General features: G+C 37.8%; 1 protein-coding gene across 11 annotated transcripts in view; it reads left to right on the top strand.

Moving 5' to 3' along the window:
• CADPS2 (calcium dependent secretion activator 2) overlaps positions 1-15797 on the top strand; it is a 665654-nt gene that overhangs the window by 628889 nt on the left and 20968 nt on the right. For 10 of the 11 annotated variants that reach the window (XM_051849752.2, XM_070071264.1, XM_008258272.4 and 7 more), the window contains one exon: positions 8766-8873. In XM_051849752.2, coding sequence (XP_051705712.2) covers positions 8766-8873 — 108 coding nt within the window. Of the gene's footprint in view, positions 1-8765; positions 8874-9675; positions 14954-15797 lie in introns of those variants that run through there. The other variant, XM_070071263.1, reaches the window with a different exon arrangement.

The raw sequence follows: 15797 nt of genomic DNA, 5'->3' as shown, positions 1-15797 counted from the left end.
AGTGGAAGGTTAAGCAACTCCTTCTGTATCTAACTCTGCTGCTGTGAAAAATGAGTGCAGTGTTGCACCCACCTACCTATGAATGGGGAAGGCAAAGACTTGCACCTGTGGGATTAGGTGCAGCAGCAGGAAGTAAGAGCATTTGCAGCATGTAATTAGCAAGGAATTTTTTTCACTTTTTTTTAAACACCGTGTTCATCTTGCTAGGTTAACTAGTGATTAACGCTTGAAAAAAAATTGCCGGAGTCTGCACACTTAAATTCATTCACTCACTGATGTATTCAGTTACTTAGCCAGCTAATGTCAGAGGAACTCACCTTAAAATACTTTACTTCCTTACATAGTTATTGATTTCTTTATGCTCATAGGACTTTTTTTTATCTTTTTGTCGTTCACTAGCCAAATCTAATCTTTTTTGGTCAGAAAAGACTTAAGAACTCTTCTTTTTATTTAGAGATTACTACCTTAATACACGATATATTTTAGTGCTTACCCAATGGAGGATCTCAAAAGTTTAAAGGGAAGAATGAAAAAAAATCATTTCACCTCTCTAAGTGGCATATATATATATATATATATATAGTGTCTGCTATGTAGTTTCCAATTATTATTTCCTCATATTAAGACAACTAATTTAATTACCAATTAGGAAAATATTTCTAACTATAGCTCTCTAGGATATAAGATTATTGGTAAAACCTCATCCAAATCCACAGGTGCTAAAGTTTAACAGGTTGCTCCTTTGATAGAGTTGGTAGGCAGCCACTTGCATCAGAATGTGTAATTATATTGTCTCTACAATGCAGTCACACTCATTCTTCTCATTTACACACCAAAATCCATACACAAATTTAACAGTGTGCTTAGTTCTCGTTAATTATACTTTATTGTCTGTTAAGAAGATAACATTGATAATAGAATGCAGTGACTTTCAAAGTACATAAATTTTACATACAATGAGAATCTTAGCACAAAGGAGCACTGAACCAGCGATAATGTCTTCTATCCAAACACGTTTGTACTGTATGTAGAAACTGTTTAAAAGGAAAATTGCATCTTTTCAGCAATTTATCAGAGATAATTACCCTTCATACACCAAATGAAGGATAAAGTGCTTTAAAGAACTATAATTCTAATTGGTAAATGTCACCAGCTGTTGCAGTTCCTCTTACTTGTGTATATTCTTTTAATGATTATAGTCTCATGCCACAGCTACATGAAAATATATTCACTAGGTGTGAAATTCCCATATGTCACAGTTTCAAGAATAGGTAAACAGCTCAAAGATAAAGAAAGAAAGAATGCTAATGAGGAATGTAAGAATTCTAGGTTTTGTTTTCCATGCAAGTTACTTTTAATTTGCTGAAAGGAAACAAAATGAAATGGAATTTCAAAAAGAAAAAAAACTGTTTGTCAAAGCAGACTTTTAGATGAGGTTTCTGTTACACCCTAAACCAGAGATAATTTCCTTAGAAAGTTATGAAATTATCTTACTTAGAGATTTCAGTATTATATCCCTCAACCTGCCAATAGGGAACACTATTTAGATTCTTATTGACTTCCACTGTAAGGTACTAGTTTTAGATGGTGAACGATACACTTTTCTGGTCAGTAATAGCTAAGTTTATCTTGGAAGTAATCAATGAAACAGAGAAAAAATTATCATCATGTCCATGGCAACTGATTGCTGTTATTAGTCTTCCATCTTCCTGGCCGTAACTGGGTTTCCACTGAATATAATGGATCCAGTGATTGGTTTAAGCCTCTGAGCATAGTTTCCCTCTAAAGGACAGAAATAAAACTGGGGTTGGGTAGGGGAAAATGGTGGGCAGGCTAGCCTCTCCTTTGTCTGTTCTTCAACTCCCAGTTTAGCTGGACTGCACTCAACTGTCTTGGTGGTTATGCATATTATATAGTTAGTAGCATCTTGTTTCCAGGCACCTGACTGAAACACAATTGCTGAGCTAACCTTCTGTTGCATGTAAAAATCTTTCTGTTGCATGTAAAAGACAGTTCTCACGTGATTTTCATTCAATGGCAGTGTGTTTTCCAAATGCTCTCATTTGTGGTGTTTTGACAAACTTTGAGAAGCACAGAAAGAAATATTTAACCTATGGGTTAGTTGCCCTCCTTATTAATAGCAGTAACCTTTGTACAGACCACCTTGCCTCATCAATAGAAAAACTGATAAACAGAGGCTGGCGTTGTGGTGCACCAGTTAAGCTGCTGTCTCCAATGCCAGCATCCATATGAGGGCCAGTTTGAGTCCTGGCTGCTCTGCTTCCAAACCAGCTCCATGCTAATGTGCTTGGGAAAACAGTGGAAAACGACCCAAATGTTTGGATCCCTGCCAACCATGTGGGAGACCTGGATGAAGTTCCAGGCATTTGACCATTTGTGGAGTGAACCATATGATGGGGGATCTCCCTCTCTCCCTACCTCCCTCCCTGTATCTCTCTCTGTCACCCAAAAAAGAAAACAGCATAAGTTTTTATTGATTATCCTTATAGTCACTTAGACATTGTTATTATTTATTTATTTGAAAGACAACATTACAAGAGGGAGAAACAGAAGCAGAGAGAGAGAAAGTAAGATCAGTCTTCTATCTGCTAGTTCCCTCCCCAAATGACAGCAATAGCCAGGGCTGGGCCAGGCTAAAGCCAGGAGCCAGGAGCTTCATCCAGGTCTCCCAAGTCTGTTCAGGGGCCCAAGCAGTTAGGCCATCTTCCACTGCTTTCCAAGAGGCATCGGCAGGAAGCAGGATCAGAAGTGGGGCAGCTGGGATTCGAACCAGCACCCATATGGGATGCAGATGCAGGTGGCAATTTAACCCACTATGCCACAATGCTGGCCCCTAAACTTTCAAACATTGCACATGAGAGTGATGCATAAAAATCATAAAAGAATGCATGTGTTCAGTTGCCTCTGCTATATTTGAACTAATTGGCCACAGTATGTATGGCTGCCCTGAGGGAGACACAGTGAAGACAAGTAAATGGTTCAAAGTTTAACTAATTTTGTTATATCAGCATAAAGTTGAAAGCTTCTTGAGTTTATGTAGTATATGACTCCCTGCAAGCTAAATGTACAAGCAATAATAAGAAATTGCAGTGATTCTTAATGTACAGAAATAACATTAAAAATAAAATTGATTTTTATAAATAGAATGAGTAGGATACATTCATTGTCTATAGTATACATTGGTTAAGAGAGAGAGGCAATTTTATTATGGTTTATAAAGCTTACCCATCCCCAGAAATTGGAAGAGCTTTCTGTACTTCACTTAGGAACTGTCCTAGCTTTGCTCAAATGTATACCTTGAATTATTTCTCCAGGAGAAGGAATACTTAAGTGATCGGTAGCATCTTTTACCTAATTTCATAGCAAAATTTCCTTTTGCAAATGAATCTATTGATGAATGTTGTAAATGCATCCTATGGCCATGAATAGTGCCAGTCTAAATGGGTTATCTGAGCTTCAATTTTACTATTTTTGTTTTTATTAGCATTATACTCTAATCAAACTACTAATACAGTACAGATTATGACTCAATCCCCAGTCTAAATGATGAAAATAAATATTTTTATTAACTAGTCAAATTATGTAAAACTCAAGAAGAAGCTAGATGGTCATTTGTCCTGGTGATTAAGACACCAGTTAGGGCGCCTACATCCTATGTTGGAGTACTTGAGAATTAGTTCTGGGGTCAGTGCCGTGGCATTGTGGGTAGGGCTGGGGCCTGCAGTGCCAGCATCCCATATGGGTGCCAGTTCAAGTCTCAGCTGCTCCACTTCCAATCCAGCTCTCTGCTAAGGCCTGGGAAAGCAGTAGAAGATGGCCCATGTGCTTGGGCCCCTGCACGCACATGGGAGACCCAGAAGAAGCTCCTGGTTCCTGGCTTCGAATTGGTGCAGCTCCGGCTGTTGCGGCCATTTAGGGAGTGGGCCAGCAAATGGAGGACCTCTCTCTCTCTCTCTGCCTCTGCCTCTCTGTAACTCTGCTTTTCAAATAAATAAATATTTAAAAAACAAACAAAAAAAGAATTAGGTCTAATTCTGATTCTAGCTTCTACCTAATACATACCCTGAGAGATAGCGTAAATCCTTGGATCCCTGCTCCCCAAGTGGGAAACCTAGATTAAGGTTTTGGTCCCCAGCTGGGCAGAGATGCAGCTATTGCAGGCATTTAGGAAGTGAACCAGATGATGGGTGCTAACTTGCTCTCTCTCCACTCCCTCCTCCTCCTCCTAAGTAAATGAATAAATATTTTTAATATAAAAAAGGGAGAGTCAAAGACAAGTTGAAAAGGAAAAGTTTAGCAGACATTCAGGCTTCTGGCCTTCCTAGACCTGATTTTGTAGTCTATAGCAAGGAGTAATTACCCTACCTACCCTTCCTCCTCTAACTTTAGAAGATACCAAATGTTGGATAGCTTTGAAAAGTAATCTAAGTTACATATCTGTCTACACATAGGAGAGTAGCTTATTGATATTGCATTTTTAACATTTATTTAATAAATATAAATTTCTGAAGTATAGCTTTTGGATTATAGTGGATTTTCACCCCCCATGACTTACCTCCCACCTGTAACCCTCCCATCTCCCGCTCCCTCTCCCTTTCCATTCACATCAAGATTCATTTTCAATTATCTTTATGTACAGAAGATCAATTTAGCATATATTAAGTAAAGCTTTCAACAGTTTGCACCCACACAGAAACACAAAGTGTAAAGTACTGTTTGAGTACTAGTTATACAGTTAATTCACATTGAACAACACATTAAGGACAGAGATCCTACATGGGGAGTAAGTACACAGTGACTCCTGTTGTTGACTTAACAATTGACACTCTTGATTATGGTGTCAGTAATCACCCTAGGCTCTTGTCATGGGTTGCCAAGGCTATGGAAGCCTTTTGAGTTCGCCAACTCCAATCTTCTTTAGACAAGGTCATAGTCAAAGTGGAAGTTCACTCCTCCCTTCAGAAAAAGGTACCTCCTTCTTTGATGGCCCATTCTTTCCACTGGGATGTCACTTGCAGAGATCTTTCATTTAGGTTTGTTGTTTGTTTGTTTGTTTTGTTGTTGGTGGTGTTTTTTTGTTTTCTTTTTTGTTTTTTTTTTGTTTTTTTTTTTTTGGTTTTTTGTTTTTTTGTTTTGCCAGAGTGTCTTGGCTTTCCATGCCTAAAATACTCTCATGGGCTCTTCAGACAGATCCAAATGCCTTAAGGGCTGATTCTGAGGCCAGAATGCTGTTTAGGACATCTGCCATTCTATGAGTCTGCTGTGTATCTCGCTTCCCATGTTGGATCGTTCTCTCCTTTCTAATTATATCAGTTGGTATTATCAGACACTAGTTTTGTTTATGTGATCCCTTTAACTCTTAATCCTATCATTATGATCAATTGTGAACTGAAATTGATCACTTTAACTAATGAGATGGCATTGGTACATACCACCTTGATTGGAATCCCCTGGTACATTTCTAACTCTGTCATTGGGACAAGTCCGATTGAGCATATCCCAAATTGTACATCTCCTCCCTTTCTTATTCCCACTCTTATATTTAACAGGGATCACTTTTCAGTTAAATTTCAACACCTAAGAATAATTGTGCGTTAATTAAAAAGTTCAACCAAAGGTATTAAGTAGAACAAAAAAAAATACTAAAAGGGATAAAGTATTAAGTTGTTCATCAACAGTCAGGACAGGGGCTGATCAAGTCACTGTTTCTCATAGTATCCATTTCACTTCAACAGGTTTCCTTTTTGGTGCTAGGTTAGTTGTCACCGATCAGGGAAAATATATGATATTTGTCCCTTGGGGACTGGCTTAATTCACTCAGCATGTTTTCCAGATTCCTCCATTTTGTTGCAAATGACCGGATTTCATTGTTTTTCACTGCTGTATAGTATTCTATAAAATACATGTCCCATAATTTCTTTATCCAGTCTACTGTTGATGGGCATTTGGGTTGATTCCAGCTCTTAGCTATTGTGAATTGAGCTGCAGTAAACATTAAGGTGCAGACAGCTTGTTTGTTTGCCAATTTAATTTCCTTTGTGTATTCCAAGGAGTGGAATGGCTGGGTTGTATGGTAGGGTTATCTTCAGGTTTCTGGGGAATCTCCAGACTGACTTCCATAGTGGCTTAACCAGTTTGCATTCCCACCAACAGTGGGTTAGTGTCCCTTTTTCCCCACATTTTCGCCAGCATCTGTTGTTGATAGATTTTTGTATGTGAGCCATTCTAACCAGGGTGAGGTGAAACCTCATTGTGGTTTTGATTTGTATTTCCCTGACTGGTAGTGATCCTGAACATTTTTTCATGTATCTGTTGGCCATTTGGATTTCCTCTTTTGAAAAATGTCTATTGGCCAGCGCTGTGGCTCACTTGGCTAATCCTCCGCCTGTGGCGCCAGCACTCCAGGTTCTAGCCCGGTTGGGGCACCAGTTCTGTCCCGGTTGCTCCTCTTCCAGTCCAGCTCTCTGCTGTGGCCCAGGAAGGCAGTAGAGGATGGCCCAGGTCCTTGGGCCCTGCACCCACATGGGAGACCAGGAGGAAGCACCTTGCTCCTTGCTTCAGATCGGCACAGCGTGCTGGCTGTGGCAGCCATTTGGGGGGTGAACCAACAGAAGGAAGACCTTTCTCTCTGTCTCTCTCTCTCTCTCTCACTATCTAATTCTGCATGTCAAAAAAAATTGTAAAAACAAAAAAGAAAAGAAAAGAAAAATCTCTATTGAGGTCCTTGGCCCATCTCTTAAGTGGGTTTTTTGTTTTGTTGTGAAGTTTCTTGATCTCCTTGTAAATTCTGGTTATTAATCCTTTATCTGTTACATAGTTTGCAAATATTTTTTTCGCATTCTGTCGGTTGCCTCTTCATTTTCCTGACTGTTTCTTTTGCAGTACAGAAACTTGTCAATTTGATGTAATCCCAATTGTTAATTTTGGATTTGACTGTCTGTGCTTCTGGGGTATTTTCCAAAAAGTCCTTGCCTGTGCCTATATCTTGCAGGGTTTCTCCAATGCTCTCTAATAATTTGATGGTGTCGGGTTGTAGATTTAAGTCTTTAATCCATGTTGAGTGGATTTTTGTGTAAGGTGTAAGGTAGGGGTCTTGCTTCATGCTTCTGCACGTGGAAATCCAATTTTCCCAGCACCATTTATTGAATAGAGTGTCCTCACTTCAGGGATTGGTTTTAGATCCTTGATCAAATATAAGTTGGCTGTAGATGTTTGGATTGATTTCTGGTGTTTCTATTCTGTTCCATTGGTCTATCCATCTGTTTTTGTACCAGTACCATGCTGTTTTGATTACAACTGCCCTGTAGTATGTCCTGAAATCTGGTATTGTGTTGCCTCCAGCTTTGTTTTTGTTGTACAAGATTGCTTTAACTATTCGAGGTCTCCTCTGTCTCCATATGAATTTCAGCATCATTTTTTCCAGATCTGAGAAGAATGTCTTTGGTATTTTGATTGGCATCGCATTGAATCTATAAATTGCTTTTGGGAGAATGGACATTTTGATGATATTGATTCTTCCAATCCATGAGCATGGAAGATTTTTCCCTTTTTTGGTATCCTCTTCTATTTCTTTCTTTAAGATTTTGTAATTCTCGTCATAGAGATCTTTAACATCCTCGGTTAAGTTTATTCCAAGGTATTTGATTGTTTTTGTGGCTATTGTGAATGGGATTGATCTTAGCAGTTCTTTCTCAGCCATGGCATTGCCTGTGGATACAGAGGCTGTTGATTTTTGTGCATTGATTTTATATCCTGCTACTTTGCCAAACTCTTCTATGAGTTCCAATAGTCTTTTAGTAGAGTTCTTTGGATCCCCTAAATAAAGAATCATATCATCTGCAAAGAGGGATAATTTGACTTCTTCCTTCCCCATTTGTATCCCTTTAATTTCTTTTTTTTGCCTAATGGCTCTGGCTAAAACTCCCAGAACTATATTGAATAGCAGTGGTGAGAGTGGACATCCCTGTCTGGTACCAGATCTCAGTGGAAATGCTTCTAGCTTTTTCCCATTCAATAGGATGGTGGCCATGGGTTTTTCATAAATTGCTTTGATTGTATTGAGGAATGTTCCTTCTATACCCAATTTGCTTAGAATTTTCAGATATTGCATTTCTAAAATAAACTTTATCTTCGAACTACTGTTGATAAATAGTGATTAGAAGCAATGATACTCTACAAAAATGGTTTATGTTTCACTTTGTAATATATTGTATTTTTTGCCCAATATGTTCCTGGTAATATTTTAATCAGCTTAATAAGAATATTTAATTTGTATTCCTTGAGCACTTATAGTAGTCAAGAAAGCCAGCCCAAGGAATGCTAACTTTTTTTTTAATATTGATAAACTACCCAGTGATGACGAAGGTGAATTGTATTTACAATTAGGAAATTATAATTGCTTATGGAAATTTTTTGCTAAATTCCTTCATTTACACTGCTTTATGCTACTGACCTTTCAAAATAGTCATTTTAAAAAAGGTATCTATAGATTGACAACCACATATTTGTAATCATGTTACTAATAATAACTATGATCTCAAGTTGTAAACATCAGTAATAGATGGTTTTATTTACTTTAATTGTGGAATTTATTGGAGGTACCCATTGTTGATTTGGTTGTGAGTATATTTTACTTTTTTAATTTTCAAAATTAAAGTTTTAGAATTTCCCAGGTTATGATTAAATTATAATGTCACAGTCAAGAGCTGATGTTGTCTTATTCCCCATACTTTTCCTTCCGACAGAAACCAGGAATGGATCTGGCAGACACATACATTATGTTTGTACGGCAAAACCAGGATATTCTTCGAGAAAAGGTCAACGAGGAAATGTATATAGAAAAGTTGTTTGATGTAAGTACCAGCCCTTTCAAGGTATGCTGGTGTTGCGGATACACTGCAAAGAGAAAAGTTACACCTGATGTTATGATTGCAAAGCAGACTTTTTAAGTTTTTTCATGCATACAGCTAATACAGTTGATAAATTTTATATTTCTTTGACTCCTGAAGGAAGTCTTAATTAGCATTCTTTTCTACATGTAAACTGTCACCACTAAGATGAGAGTCTCAGAAACCTGAGGTTATTTTTAACAAGCAGGACAGTGATGCACAGATTCATTTCACTTGCCTTTGCAGCATTCCCTAAATGGAATCATGCAATAGTGACTGGTCCCTACCATAAAAGCATTTTTAAAGTCAGTATATTCTGGAGTGTAATAAAGAGATAAACTGCAGTAAAGCCAAATAAGTGTCATGCTGCTGTTACTGAGCATTTTCTTTTGAGTTAAAGAACTGCTGTGTGCTAAACGGTCTACTATTACAGTTTATCAGTACTAAGGTCTTCATTTAGGCACAACAATTCCTACAAATGGCAGATTGTGGTTTTAGAAACTGTGCATCAAGTTTCATATGGAGGCCAATAAGAGAGCAGTCAAGTTAAATAGGAATGTTGTCATTCATTTGTAATCATTAACAGTTCAAAGGAAATGATATTTTCCTTGTGACATAACTTTGCATCACTCACCACAATGCAGATTCTGAAATGTAATATTTGCTTTGAATGGATTTATTTATGTACATCTTCTCTGGATTTTAGAAATGCTTTTCTGGCACTTTCATTTAATTATGCAAGTTCCTGCAAATGTTTTCATAACAGCAATTCACGGGCTTCACGGTGACACTTCAGCTGCAGCAGTGACAGAAGGTCCCAGTACATCATCCTCTCCACCATGGCCTGTCATGCCAGTGTGTGCCGTTTGTCAGATTGGGTGGTCAAAATGAATCTTATCTTTCATACTTTATTTTTCTAGCCACTACCCAGGCCGTTTTACAATAAAAGTATCATCTGTTTTAATAAGCTAAGTGTTAATATGTGTGAAAAGAATGATTTCCTAAAAGCTTTGATGCTCTGCAGGGGTAGAAAAATTATCATCCATCCAGCTGGCTCTTTCACAAAATACTGAAACCATATTAGCAACTTCTGCTTCCATTTGCTATTGCTTGGAATTTACAAGCATATGTCTCCTTTCCAAGTCTCTTACTTTTTTTGCTTAGGTGACGATTTTCAAAAGTTTTGAAAGGAAAAAGAAAGTTGGGTTAAAAAAGTTATCTGCATTATGTTCATTTTTAGTATAGCTAAAGCACATATTCTATGTTGCAACAAAAGGTACAGCCACTCTGAAAAAAGACCAAATCAGGTAGACTTTTGGGAGGAAGTAAAGGTGTTTCCTAAAAGTCTTCAAATTTTGTTTTGGTGGCCTATTTACTGCAAAGCTTAACCATTTTTGGCATCAGTTCATAACAAAAGTATATATTTTTTCTCCTCAAAGATATTCCCCATTTCAATTTATTCTCTCAACTCCTACAGAAGATTTTTTGTGTATGTTAGCAATCACAAACCAAGATAACTAAAGTGGTCCCAAGTTGGTTAATATTAAAATAATGCTTGAGTTTAATTTACCCTGGTCATGTGTGCTTTCCTTTCCATACCTCAGCATCTGGCATGGTTGAGATTTTGCTTCTAAAAGGAGCCCTTAATAAATACCCATTCTGGTATGTTTTATTTTTTCATGAAAGTTTTGTCATTTTGTATATCCCCAGTAGAAACTAGGACTTATTATTTGTAAAATAATTGTAATGTCCTTAAACATTCTAATATTTTTAAGTTGCATATTTTTATTACTTTAATTAAAATAAAAACATATCCTAATTCTATTGATATGTCAGCAAGAATAACATGTATAAGGGGATATTAAGAGCCCCTAATTAGCCAAGACTGAATTTGCCTCAATTACAGTTAGTAAATGAGAGGTTATCAAGTATGTGTTGAAAGGTAAAGTAGAATGTGTATCTTAAGCAACAGATCATTACTGAGAGACATTATATAATTATTGGAAATCCACTTGGCTGGAGCTTAAAATAATATTGTTAGGTATCAAGAAACAGTTGAAAATAATGACCTAAATATACTGTCAGCAACATTCTCCTATTATGAGTAAAAGATTGAAGAGAACAATTTTATTCAGGCATCAAGACAAACACTTACAATTCTAATTAGAGTACTTTCTATTTAAGTAAATGAACCTTCTAACTTCAGATGCAGAAGAAAGCACATACATGTGCATACACACACACACACACACACACACGGTAGTGAGTTAACTCTTAGCAGCCTTAACCAACCCATTTAAAGGACAAGAAGGGGCTGTAGTTTCTGGTCATGCAATATAAAGGCTTAACTATTAAAGAATGATATGCTTTTTATCCAAGTAAAATTCCCTTTGTTTTAGAAATACCACATTACATTTTTTATATTCAACAGTTAGTCTGCAAAGTGGATATTCATCATACCCCAACACTTTAAAAAAAGAACTCAGGTGCTTTACTAAATGACCTTCTTTCTAGATGATGCTCTACCAATGCAAATGCTATTGAAAAGTTTGTGGAAATTTGCTTGAGAGTAGTAACTACTTATGGTGTTCCTGGCCTCTGAAATATTTTGATCAACTAGACACCATAATTTTCCACTACTTTATTCTGAAATAACATGGCAGAGTTCAACTTAAATAATAGTACCATTGACCAAGGCAAAAAAGTAGCCACGGCCCTAGGTCCCACTGCTTTGGGATGCCTAAGAATAAGATTAGTACCTCCTAGAGCTGTCATTGTACAATCCATACATGTGCAATGATGAAATCTGCTCCCTACGAATCTTCTGCTATTATTACTATTACAGCCTAAATAGATAATTATTTTGTTTTATAACTTCAAAACATTTAAGAGGGAAATGACTAAAATCTGTGTTATCAGGAGCAAGATAGATAGCCTAGCAGAAAGTGTACCTGGGCTCAAGTCCCAGCTTCCTGACAATGGAGCTCTGGGAAGCAGCCTGAGGCCTCAAGGAGTCAGGATCCTCCCACCCATGCAAGAGACTTCGATTGAGTTCCTGGTTCCTGGCCTTGGCCCAGCCTTGGCCCAGCTTTGACCCTTGTGATCATTTTGAAAAATGATGCAAGCTCTCTTTCTCCATATTTGTATCACTCTTTCTCACTCTGATCTCAAATAAATAACTTTAAAAAATCTGAATTATTTTGAAGACAGTACATAATATTAGACTTTTATACCAAATTGTGAACTATTAAAAATATTCTTTGAAAGTCAAAACTGTTAATATTAGAACAAATAAGAAGACATTATATTTCATCCCATAAGAGGTTAAATTTATGAAATACTTTCCAATTAAAACACAAATATCCTTAAAAACATATAAATAAATGATGGCATATCCATGCTGTTAACATAGAACTGAATTTGTTGAAGGTATATCCTAATATTTTCAAACTATCAAAATAATACTAACTATAGCTGTCACCAGAATAATACCCTTTGCACCTCCGTGTGCCGGGAACCATGCTAATATGCTTCAGTTACATAATTGCTAACCTTCTGGGCTAGATGCCATCATTCCCATTTTATCCTAATTTTAATGTTAAAGCATCTCCTTTTCAGAGAAAAATCAATGAATTGTTCAGTGTTAAACTCGATGAGAATCTAACTTCCAAATGATGTCTCTCCAGTTTCAAAGTACATGCTATTTCCACCATATTTCAGACTTGGAAAATTTGAAATGATAAAATAGCATTATTGGAAGAATGCCAGCCTGAGAATCCAAAAACATAAGCCCTAAAAACAGTTCTCCCAGTAAGTATCTGGGTAGGTTTTGAAAATTCATGTCATGTTTAAGACTCAGTGTACTTAGAGTGTAAAATCTGAAGATGTTGGACTAGAACGCCAGATGATTCTAAAACCCTTCCCGAATTTATACCAGTGAATTTTTATTTTGGGAAAAAAGACATTTATTTGTAAGGCAGAGCAAGAGAGGAGAGACGGACAGAGACAGAGATCTTCCATCTGCTGGTTAAATCCCCAATGGTCACAACAGCCATGGCTGGGCCAGGCTGAAGCCAAGAACTTTATCTGGGTCTCCCACATGTATCACAGGAGCCCAGTCCTTGGTCTCTCATCTGCTGCCTTCCCAAGAATACCAGCAATAAGCTGGACGGTAAGTAAGGTAGCCCAGACCTGAACCAGCACTCTGAAACAGAATATTGGGGTCACAAGTGGTGGCCTAACCTGCTGAGTCACAATGCCAGCCCCATACCAATGACTCTTTGTTTTGGTTTTGGCATTGGTGACATAAATGCCTGGATCAGTTGCACACTGAGCATTATACCACAAAACATCAAGTCTTTCTCTTTTTTTAGATTTATTTATTTATTTGAAAGGCAGAATAACAGAGAAACAGTGAGGAGAGGGAGAGAGAGATCTTGATTGTCCATCTACTGGTTCATTCTCCAAATACTCTTAGCAGCAGGGGCTGGACCAGACACAAGGATGGAAGCCAGGAGCCACAAACTCCATCTGAGTCTCCCACCTGGGCAACAGGAACCTAAGTACTTGGGCTGTTATCTGCTGTCTTTCCTGGTCCATTAGCAGGCAGCTGGTTCGGAAGTGTGGTGGAGTCTAGACTCAAGCCAGAGGCTTAATTATGGGAAGTGGGCATCCTGAGTGCAGGCTTAACCACAGTACCTGCCCCTCAAAGTAGCAATTCTCACATCCTCTTGTGATGATTCCACCTAAGAAGCAATTGCAAGTGCAGTAGGTAAATGCAGAAGGAACCTGAATACAAGAATAGCTGTGCCACGAGACACTGAATGAATCGTATCTGCCACCTTGGCTGACAAACCCAAATTTAGGAAACCTGTTAGAACTCACATACTCTGCGCGCATGCTGAGTGTTTCCAGGTGACAGAGATATTTTAAACAGAATCTGCCTCTGTCCCTAAAGTGATCACGGTTGAGACACATACTCAGTCTAAAATCTACATGTGACATTTACTTTTTCAATTAAAATCTCTTGTCTGGGCAAGAGAAATCTAAGGAAAGTTCTCCTGCAGTAAGAATGAGCATGATTTCCCAAAAGAAGTTTTTGCTTTTTGAATAGTTGCTCTTATGCCAGTGTCCTTTTTCTAACATATACAACATCATTGTCAGCATACTTAATAAATCTTGTTGAATTAATCTTGTTTAGTCTCAACATAAAAGTTTAAAAAAGGATTTTCTATTTCTTCAGTTCTATTTTAATGCCTCCTTTGGTGTTTCCTCCCCTATTGAAAGATTTCTCGATCTTGCGTGTTCAAGACATGCAGCACTAGCTGCAGGTGTCCATGTGTCAGGGGAGATGCTACATGCATACCTTGAAGCTTTGGTTCTCTGAAACAAATCATTGTTCCAGAACTCAAAGCCAGCATCTACAAGCACTGCCACAGCAGCAGGCTCTGCATTCATTTCCTGGTCCAAGAACACGCCTACACAGAGGCAGTTGGGGTTGACAGAAGTGTAACTTATTTTCTAAGGTGGATATTACACTATCTACCTCTCTACACCTCTCTCTACATTTATTGGTCACTTCCCACCTTGAGTTCCTTTGAAACAATCTCATTTAGCTCACATGTTGCTGAAGACACATCAGGGTGCAGTATTTAATTGGTAAATCATGCAGATTAGACAGTCTCTTGTGTTATAAACTGATTAAATACTTAATTATTGAGGAATTTCATCTCAATGAGTTTTTTAAGTAGTGTTATGAAGTCTTGTAAAATTAAAAGTAATTCCTTAAATGATAGTTAATCAGTTATATTCATCCAAACAGTACTTTATAAAAGATTAATTTCTCAGGACTTTTCATGAAAAGAATTTTTACTTTTCAGTAAAGAAAACTGTATTAAACATTTTCAATAAAAGTGACCTAAACTATATAAATGGGCTTAGTAACTCACTTACGTTAAGGCAGAAAGAAAAGGATATGGCAATATTACAAATGAATGTGCTTTTCAAAGTGGAACTATTTTTTTTTTTTTTTTTGACAGGCAGAGTGGACAGTGAGAGAGAGAGAGACAGAGAGAAAGGTCTTCCTTTGCCGTTGGTTCACCCTCCAATGGCCGCCGCGGCTGGCGCGCTGCGGCCGGCGCACCGCGCTGATCCGATGGCAGGAGCCAGGAGCCAGGTGCTTTTCCTGGTCTCCCATGGGGTGCAGGGCCCAAGCACCTGGGCCATCCTCCACTGCACTCCCTGGCCACAGCAGAGAGCTGGCCTGGAAGAGGGGCAACCGGGACAGAATCCGGCGCCCCGACCGGGACTAGAACCCGGTATGCCGGCGCCGCTAGGCGGAGGATTAGCCTAGTGAGCCGCGGCACCGGCCAGTGGAACTAATTTTTGCACTGTAAATGCTGCTGTCTCTAGACTCAAATATGAAGGGAAGAAACGTTCAGGGTGCTCAAATTTTTTGAGTTTAGTGTTTCACACCAAACATTGAATGGGAAAGTTTATTCATCATTTCTAAGACCAATGCTACTATTCCTTTTTAAGATTTTTTATTTATAAAGGGAGAACAAATTTCATGTATTTCAGATATACAGTTCTAAAAGCAACACTACTATTCTTAACTTGAAAATTCAGTATATTACCAGTAGGTTCTCAGGAATAGTTGAAATCAACAACATAATTAGAGTGACTACTATATAAATGGTATTTGTGCTGACCATGTATTTTTTCAGTCATGTTCTCTGGGTAAGTTTCTTTGTGTATGGAATCAGCCTCTTTATTAGGAATGCAGGCTAGCACTCATTCTCATTACAATGAACAACTATCTTTAACTTCTTGCATTTCCTATAATTCTATGATATAAATATATGAGGGTACTTCAAAAAGTTTATGGGA

Source organism: Oryctolagus cuniculus, chromosome 3, assembly GCF_964237555.1.
Source record: "Oryctolagus cuniculus chromosome 3, mOryCun1.1, whole genome shotgun sequence".
Lineage (NCBI taxonomy): Eukaryota > Metazoa > Chordata > Mammalia > Lagomorpha > Leporidae > Oryctolagus > Oryctolagus cuniculus.
The sequence above is the reverse complement of the archived record's forward strand: the minus strand, read 5'-3'. Positions and strand labels throughout refer to the sequence as shown.